Genomic DNA, 10488 nt, shown 5'->3' with positions numbered 1-10488 from the left:
AATATTTCCTGATCCGTATGAAATTGTGAAGATGCTAACAAACAAGCTATATCAAATCCAACCCAAATCAGTCCCCAAATCATTAGCTAAACAATAATCAAGCACACACTAAATACACGAGACTTTTTACGAGGAAAACCCCTCAAAATCGAGAGTAAAAACCACGGGACTCGTAAGCCACTTAAATTCCACTATCATCAACAAAGAGAGCAATACTATAATCCTTCTCTAGATCAACTAGAGGCATACAACATCATCATACTCTTGAACAACAATAATCAACAAGTATATGAAACAATTAAAGACAAAAGAAGAATTTCATCACCTAAAATTCTGCTACTGTTCGACCTGCTGTAACTCAAGCTACAGACCACTTGAGACAAATTCAACGGTTGAAAATGTTGGCACTGATGTCAGGAAGACACAAACCAAAAATGAAGAAGATTCAACGGTCGGATCTCCAAGGATCGAAGGTTTTCTGGCCTGATGTCACTGTAGATGGGAATTGGGGTTTTCACTCTATTTCTTGATTTATCTCTCTGATCTCTCTGGTTTTTGATAATGAAAACCAGCTTCACACTTGAAGTTTAAAATGCCTAGGATGCTTGACCAAGTCAACAAGAATTTTGGGCCTAAATTTGTTGGGCTTGGAACATTGGGCTAAAAACATCCACATAAATGGAAACCAAATAAAAACCCAACAATGAGCATGAGCGAAAATAATTAACTTGTTCACGGATACACGGGCCGCGACAGATAAAGACATAATTATTGTGCGCGAGTTGTAGATATAAGTGATTTATGTCACCAATTGTGTTCCTTATACATACTTAATAACAACTTATAACTATTTCTTAAAATTTACATTTACATGTTTAGTATACATCATGATCATTAAAGTCCTCTTTAAAAACAATTTTAAAAAACTACTTTAACAGACTTATGATATAAAGTAATAATTTAGCAATCTCGTCCAAAATCATGAACGTTTTATTGTTTAGTTAAATTAATATTAATATTTTAATACTACATATACTAAATGTGATGGCACTTGTGGTCGTCCCCTCTCTCCTAAAACGACAACAGTTCACCCCCTTTTTACACTTGATTTTCATTCTTCTCCCCTCACCTATACCCAACTTCCAAAAATATTACCAAACTTCAGGGGTAGAATGTAAATTCGTTAAATTAAAATAAAACACTCCACTCTCACCCTTCGACAACCCATATTTTTCGCCTCGCTCCGAGTTAAATTTTACCAAGTACTCCGTTAAACTCGAAATATTTTTACGAACAAAACGAAACTAACTACGTTCAAAACAGACACTTTTTAAAAAATGCTAAACACAACGACAACCCGTATCTTCCCGCTCGTCGCGAGTTAAATTTTTCCGACAGCACCGTCGGCCTCGAAATAATTTTATGAACAAAACGATACTAAGTACGTTCAAAACGGACACTTTTAAAAAAACGCCAAACACAGCGACAGCACGTATCTTCCTGCTCGCTGCGAGTTAAATTTTTTCGCCAGCACCATTACGCTCGAAATAATTTTATCAACAAAACGAAACTAACTACGTTCGACCCAGTCAGATTTTAAAAAACACTAAAGACGACGACACCAACAACGACGCATAACACATGAACCGTTTTCCCTTCTGTAAATAAAACTGCGTTAAATATGAAATACGCCGGCCGAAAACCCCCGCCACATCGCGCATGCCGGATCCGGACTAGTTAAACTTATTTTTAAGATTTAGTTACATGTCATTTTATACTATATTCAATTAAATAACTACTTTTATACGATATACGTAAGTTTATTCATTTACATATCTTTTCGCTCTATGTTTAAGTCCCGCGATAGTACGGGTTATAAACTAGTTTGTAATTAATTTATATTAATTCCTCATTATCAACGTAAAACACTACGAAAGTACGAATCATATACAGTAATTGAATTTGATATAAACTTACATTTTCTTTAATATTGATTTACTTTATTTATAAAATGTATTGCATGCATATATTGGCATAAACAGATATACATATATATAGTCCAACCAATTCTTGAAGTACAATTTCCTATCACACTATATTAAAGCTTGAACCCTCACATTCAAACAACAAAGGCGACTCTTGTTAATTCTCACCTTTTTTTTTTTCTTCCTTTTTCTCTCTCCCACTCACATTTTTTTTTTGAATTTTCATCCCAACAAATCATACTTTGTTGTTGTTTTTTCATCTCTTTTTGTTGCTTCTTTCTTTAACTTCATCCTCAAATAAAGAAAGTTATTAAAGATGATCCAAGAACTATTTGGTGGTGGTGCTACAAATCTATTAAATCGAGACCGAAATCTTCCTATTTCGGGAGTCTTTGAACCCTCACCTTCTCCTTCACCCTCACCGTCTTCTTCCACAACAACCACCACCACCCCAAACGCCGCCACAAACGCTACCACGACCCCCAATTCTACCCCATCCGACATCCAAAAACTAAGATGCCCAAGATGTGATTCTTCCAACACAAAATTTTGTTACTACAACAACTACAACCTCACTCAACCTCGCCATTTTTGCAAGACTTGTAGGCGTTATTGGACGAAAGGTGGAGCTCTTCGTAACGTTCCAATCGGAGGTGGATGCAGAAAAAACAAAGGAAATACAATAGCTACTACTATTGGAAAACCACTTTCATCAAATGTTAAACTTAAAGCGGTTGTTTCATCTGAACTTGGAAGATCAAGTTTTATCAATGGTTTTGAACACGAATTTAATCCCAACAACAACCCAATTCTTTGGTCTGGTCCACCACAAACATCTCATCTTCTTTCTTTACTAAGAGCTACTCGAAACCCTAACCCTAATTTTGGTTCAACTCATATCAAAGATCAAGGCTTTATGGTTGGATCTAACATGGGTAGTTTAGGGTTTGAACCTTTAAGTCATCAAACATCATCATTAGGACTATGTAGTTCTTTGTGGAGAAACAATCAACAAAATCAACATGAACAACAACTAGGGATCATGAACAATGATCATGAAGGTCAAAACACTGATGATAACAATCGGTATCAACGGTTGAGATCAAACTACTACAATAATGATCAATCTACACCTTTGGTGTTGGGTGGCAATGTGTTGAATAATACTTCATCTTCAACCACATCTACTTCAGCCATCTTAGATTCTGCTCCGGTTCTTGCAAGTGGTGAGTTAGGGTTTTGGAACCAAACCCTTCAATGGTCTGATCTACCTGCGGCTAACGGTGCATACAATTAAATCAAGAACCTTTCATTTCAAACTCTTTTTTTTTTTTTTTTTGTCTAATTTATAGCTAATTAAGAGTTTAGCTAGGGTTTGGGTTACTTTAATTTGTGGTAATTTGGGGTGTGGTATATGAATATGGTTTGTTATTTTATGTATTTGTGCTTTAATTAAGGTGTGCTTTTGAATTATATTAACATACTAATTATGCACTCACTTTGCAGTTTATACTTTTTTCGTCAAGTCTGGTAAGCAATCTGAACCACTTCATTGTAGGTCACAAAAAGACTGTTTTGGAGTACTAATGACTCTTTAATGTGATCTATATCATCATTTATTATTAATTACAATAACTATAACTATTAGACTATATAACTATAACTATAAGACAAATAATATTGACAATTTGGGTATTACTGGTCAAAAATATGTACATGATGGAACAATTCTTGAATAAAGGAAAATCTTGCATAGAAGAATATGGTGTCTTTCAATTCAATGTATTTTATTTTAATTTAAAATTTAAATATTATTTAATGTGAAGATTATAATAAAATAGAAGTATTTGGAATCAAAGGAGTGGGCAAAAACACATAGATAAGAGAGCATATCTTCTTGGTTAACTCAACATATTTAGGGTTGATTTGCCTTTTCATATTAGTGGATGGATGATGGAGCAAAAGAGAAGATTCTTGTATTCACTATTTGTTAATATGATTTTCCAATTTAATATTACTACTTCAGAATTATTATCCCACCGATCGATATGCTTTTTTAGGATAACTAACTGATTTACAATCTAATATTCCGTTGTAAAGTTTATAATGGCAACCTATGACTTAATTAATTACTACGACTATGATTTAAATATTGTTTTTTTTCTTTTCTATTTTCATTATACTCCATAAATGTCTATGTTCAACATAAGTTCAAAGTTAACTATATTACATTGTATATTTGTAAAAACATAATTAACCATTTTCCAATCAGGGAGCAAAAGTATATGTAATATGTATGTCATATAAACATTTAGAAGAAAACTTGGTCGGATTATGTGAAAAATCTTTTGGTACGGTTATCTCATTAATTTATAAGTTCTTGTGCAAAACTTAAAAATTGACCATAAGACCACTACTAATCATGACGCTTTTCTCAACACTTTTTAGCGTCACATCAGTTTTTTCTCTTCTCCTTCTTCACCACTTCCTCTCATAACACACCGTTAGCAACCATGACATACTTTCTCAAATTTTATTATTTTTTATTATTATTAAATTTCGATAATATATTCATTTTTATAAATAATACTATTATTAAAATAAAAACACACTTTAAATTAATAAAAAAAAAACAATTACAATTTACTAAAAGTCCTACAAAATTAAAAATTACAAAAATTAGCAAGCCCTAATACAATTACTACTTTATTTTAAAATCCTAAAACTTAAAACGTACGATTTATTTCCAACGAGAATTTGGATGAGATGAATCATCTTCATATGGGTCAAATGATACATCAGCATCAAATTCCAAATACAGAGAAATTCGATTTGAACAGAAGAGGAGAGTTTCCTTTATACCGTTCCATTGTTTCTCGGTACGAAGGTAGAGAGTGGACAATTCTGAAACACAGTCGTCGTCGTAATACAACACGTCTGTGTGTTGAAACGGTACATTTGATTTAAAAAATTAAAACACCTCTTCTAAACGAACGTCTCGAATGTCAATGTTTTCAAACGAAATTTTAAAACCATGCGTGTAATCGTAAAATTTGGATTGATAGTCGAATTCACTGCCACAATAAACATCGAACGAGACAATCATCGGGGGAATTGTCAATATTTTTCAAGATGTGTGTGAAGTGTATGTTTTTTTTAATTGAAGTAAAATTTGGGTTTGAAGCGTTTGTATATGTTTATATATGGTGTGTATATATATAAATTGAAAAAATGAAATAGCCGTTGCACTAAAAATAGCCGTTCAATGTGTCATGGAAAATGCTTCTGGATGTCAAGGGAGAGGGCGAAGTCCTGCAGGGCAGTTGAGGGAGCGGAGCAAATGCCATCAGTGCCTTCGATGGCTGCTCTGGAAGACACCATGGAGGGGGTGTGGATGAGAGTGGTCTTATAGACAATAAATTTTTCATTTATATCAAAAAATAATATTACTACACAATTTTCATGATTAATGCATACCTCTTTAAAAAGTCGGAATAAAAAATTATGGCTGACACTTTCTTTAAAAATCGTACTCCTCCTTTAAGTTCTCAAAACAGTGATGGCAGGTAAACGAGAACCACAACAATGACGAGAACTGCAAGAACTTTTTAATTACATGATTTATATGCATTTATATTCAACAAGTTACATATAACTTGTTATCTAATGTTCATATCGTTAGGAAACAAATGTTTACAACCACAAATTACTTGTTCAATTGTGAATTATATGAAATGTTCGCATGTTCACAACCACATATTACTTGTTCAATTGTGAATTATATGAAATGTTCGCATGTTCACAAACACATCTATACATGTGGATGAGAAATTATATAATGGATTATATAGTTAAATTATAGTTTTTTTTTCAAATTTTGTTTTGTTCAATATTACTCTTCATCACATTTATATGTGATTCAACCTACTCAAATGTGAAAATCATTGTAATTTAATTGTTCTCGCCTTTTTTTATGGTTCTCGTTTGAATATTTGAGTATATATATATATATATATATATATATATATATATATATATATATATATATATATATATATATATATATATATATATATATATATATATATATATATATATACCTATTTAACCTTATATTTCTTACTCTTATTACATAGGTCATTAATATATTAAATTAGTGCAATAAAAAATTTAAACTCAATTATCACTTAGCCCGGATATAATAAGTATTTGATATTATTTTAATAAATCATGTATATATAAACACTTTTCCAAAAAGATTAGATCAGTTAAAAATTTTAAGCTCTGTACGATTGTCTATCTTATACACTTCCTATAACACCCTTGTATTATGGTCATACTATTTACATAAGTTTGTATAGAAACCCAATTTTTATTTATTATTGTCCCAATATAACATAATCACATATGATAACTAATCATATCACTAGAATTGAGTATGTTTGAAAAAGTTAGCTGGTAGCTGATAATTTTTAGGTGATAAATGGTGACTTGTAACTGTTAGATGATAGCCGGTAGCTTATAGCTGTTAGCTAATAGTTTTTTATATGTATTTAGGTGTTTAACATGATACTTGAAATTGTTATAATAAATAGTAAAATGACAAAAAAAAAAAAAAAAAAAAAAAACTATAAACTTTTTCTCAAACGTTAGTTTAAGTTAGCTTATAGTTTTTTTTTTCCTCTCATAAAACTTTAAGCTCTTGTAACAAAACACAGCTTTTTACTTGATATGAGCTTTTTAACAAAAAAATAAAAGCTAAAATCTTCAAAAGTTTGTGCGAACTTGCCAAATATAGATATCAACGGTAAGTAGGAACCAGTTTAACATTGAGTAGTAGTCTTGCATAAGCGAAAATACATGTATAGGAGTGGTCTAATGACCCCACTACTTAAAAAAAAAAAAATTACTACGTATTCTTCAAATTGTTTAGGACATCGTTATATTTAACTATATGACCCTATATATTTTTAAAGTTTTTGGTTTTTTGAAGTAAAAAAATCACTAAAGTACTCTTCAAATATAGTTATCTTTAATAATAGTATCAACGAGGATAAAAGACCTGTGCTTTGATGCGGGGTAGTTTTCATACGTTAATGGTCGGTTAATTGAACTTTAAAAAAAAAGGTTTCCTTGCATGATTGTTTTCGTCGTTTGACGGTTATTTAATTGAACGTTTAATAAAAGGTCAACGATCCAGCGATTTAACGGTAAAAAAAAGGAAGGAAAAAATAAAATTATAAAAAATAACTTCGTTCCATGGTCAGTTAATTTAACATTTAAAAAAAAAAGCGATTAATGGTCGGTTAACTAAACGTTTAAAAAAAGAATGAAAAGGGAAAAAGAAAAAAATGAAGTAAAAAAAAGGTTTCTTAAAACGTAAAAAAAAAGTTTTATATAATAATAATTGTCATTGTTGTTTAATTATTAGTTTAATGTTTTGAATTTATTTAGAAATATATTTATTTATTAAACTAATTATTAATAATTAATTATTATTAATAATTGATTGATAAATTAATTAGTATAATGTAGTAGTAACAAAGTGAATGAGAGGTGTCAATTTAATGGGAAAAAAAAAGTTAACACAATTATTTTTTTTTTTTTTTTTTTGCGAAAATATAAGAAAATATATTATATTATATTATTATATTATATTATATTACTATACTATCTATTAGATAAAGATGATGAATAGTAACTAAGTACGTTTTCGTCTTTCCACCTTTTTTTTCCTCTCCCTAAATTTCTTTTCACTTACAAAGGCCCCCCTCCCTCCCCCACTTTTTTCAAAAAATCAAATCGACCCCCAACCAAATAGGGGGTAGAGTGTTAAATAAATATTTTCATAAAACTTCTTAAATAAACTCCACCCAAATATTCAACGGGTTATATCCACTCGCTCGCAACGAGTTAAATTTTTCCGACACCATCGTTAAACTCGAAATAAATTTAGGAACACAATGTCACTAGCTATACGCAAAACGGACGCTTTTTAAAAAACGCTAAATATTTGGAGTACTTTTCATACACGTTGATTTTGCGTTAAATTTTTAAAAGTCTACAATTCCATAGAAAAATACGGAGATGCACATATATTGTTAATTTAAAATAACATTTAAATCTTTCACGTGTTATACCTTTTAGTTCGACTCGAGTTGCGCTTCAACGACATCATCGTTAGCCACGAAATAATTTTACAAACTAAACGTAATAATATACATTGAAAACCGAACCCCCGAGAAGCAAAGGTTCAAAAACTAGTTAATAACCATTTCATCAAATAGATGAACAGTTGGAAAGAAACAATACTAATAAGAGGGCATACCCTCTAAATGAAAAACAAAGTTACAATAGAACCAATATGAACCAAAAAGATCAGATTAACAAATATTATAAACTAGCTATTCTTGATCAGCAACCAAGGCTTGAAGCCCACAGATGAAATTGAAAGGAATGATATAGCTTTGAAAATGTGGCCCAAATGAAAGTCTTGTGTTTAAAATTAAGAACCGACGTTGCCAAACACGAAAATGAACCATGGAGAATAGCTTCGATCCTAGCGATCCACATTACCCAATGTAGGATTAATGTGCAAGGTACAACATATAACTATATGGTCAACCTCATTTAAGCTTTCGGGGTCACACACATATACACCGAGACGTCAAATAAAAAATATATATGATGTATATATATTACTCAAGTAACAAAATAGTAAATCGAAATTAATTCATTTACTATTCATATGAATAGTAAATGAATGGAAATTAATTAATTTACTATTTACATGAAAACGACATGAAAGAAATTATTAATTATAAGTTACATAACATACCCCTGAAGTATTTGAGAAATACGACTTTATGATATATATTCGTTCTAATTTGGATTCACGGATTTTTCATAAAGATTCACGGGTGTTTTGAAAAAAAATATCTTTATATATTGCACCAAATTAGTTCATATTGTATTCTTTCAGTGAACTAAAAAAAACACATATTACATATTTTGATTTCATAATATTAACCAAAGGTTGATTAATATTACTTGGGTTTGGACTAGCATCCATTGACGGTTGTTTGAAGTGTAGTGTGGACTATCCAAAGAGACGGTCATACTTTTGATCGTAAGTTTCTCTCCGTCTCATCAATTCTTCAAGAAATGTATATCGTTAACTCCTCTTTTGTTTTATATTCATGACAATTATTATGATGTAACTGGATCATTGGGAAAGATTAATCGTGTGCATGTTTCATTAAATAAGTGAAAATTTAATCTTGTTAAATTTTGTTCATAAAATAGTAAAAGATTATTATTTTAACTATCCACTGTGTTAATCTGAAATTGGTAAAAGTACACACGGTTTTCCATTAGTGGTATCCGAGCCGCTTTTACACCATCTTAATTGTCGCGTGATTTTTTTTTGATTTAGCTTTGTGGTGAATTGGTAACAGTCAAAACCTTTATGGTTTTGAAAGGCAACTTTGTTGATTACCTCATGACGCACGAATAAGATCTGAAAAAAAAAAAATCACTGTTATAAATTTTGAATTTATTTGTTATGGCTTGAATATTTATTATAATTGTTGATTGTTTTATTCCATGGTTATACACATGCATTGTAACCATGGACAAGCCATATTTAAGTTTCAATAATGTAGTTATTAAAATTGTGATTGCACACATAGCTCATAATGCCCCGACCTATGTATGATTGTTGTGATAGTTGATTACGGCAATATTATGTCATGTTGATTATTTGTATTATTAGAAAGGCCATTTTGAAGCCAAAGTTTTATTATATTTATTTTTCATTTTCATAGTATTGTATTTAAGTTTATTTCAATTTGTAAAAGTACTAGTTTAGTTGTATTTTTAAATTTAAATAAATGTAACAAGATGAAGATTGAAGATAAAATACAACATGCTTTTGGCTTAGAAGATGGCGAACAGGTCAAGTTGACAACGATGGCGTTTGTCAAGTTTTCACTTGATTCTTGAATCAAGTGGGAGCTATGATATTACCCTTAGTTTGACCTCTTGATCCCATGTCGGCTCATGAGATCAAGCATATGATTTTTGGGCTAGGTTATGTGTGTGTGATGCATGGTATGGTTGTGTTTTATTTTTCTGCATTTATATTTAATTGTTGATTATAATATATGCTAAATGTTTTTGATGAAAACATCAAATAAAACTAGTAACGAGTTTCAAAGGTTAAAATTGATGATTTTAAAAAAGTTAAACTCTAACGAGTTTAAAGTTAATTATTTTTTTTTGAAACTCAAATAATATATATGAGCGACATCTTTTAAAAATGTTTTAAAATGATACACAATGTGTATTTGTTATTTTTCATATAAAATAAAATAACAAACTAGACGCATAAACACGATTGACATATATAAAATTGGTTAGAATGATTTTAACAAAAAGTGTAGCGAATCTTGTGTGCATGCATTATTCGTTAACACAAACATTTTCAAAATACCCATCAAAT

General features: G+C 30.4%; 1 protein-coding gene across 1 annotated transcript; it reads left to right on the top strand.

Moving 5' to 3' along the window:
* The first annotated feature begins 2121 nt into the window (after nt 1-2121).
* LOC139891857 (uncharacterized) lies at nt 2122-3442 on the top strand. Its single transcript, XM_071874876.1, has one exon. It carries the CDS (start codon nt 2302-2304, stop codon nt 3280-3282), a length of 981 nt encoding a protein of 326 aa, XP_071730977.1. The 5' UTR covers nt 2122-2301; the 3' UTR covers nt 3283-3442.
* The last annotated feature ends 7046 nt before the right edge of the window (nt 3443-10488 follow it).

Source organism: Rutidosis leptorrhynchoides, chromosome 2 (genome assembly GCF_046630445.1).
Source record: "Rutidosis leptorrhynchoides isolate AG116_Rl617_1_P2 chromosome 2, CSIRO_AGI_Rlap_v1, whole genome shotgun sequence".
Classification (NCBI taxonomy): domain Eukaryota; kingdom Viridiplantae; phylum Streptophyta; class Magnoliopsida; order Asterales; family Asteraceae; genus Rutidosis; species Rutidosis leptorrhynchoides.
This window is presented reverse-complemented; position numbering and strand designations above follow the sequence as displayed.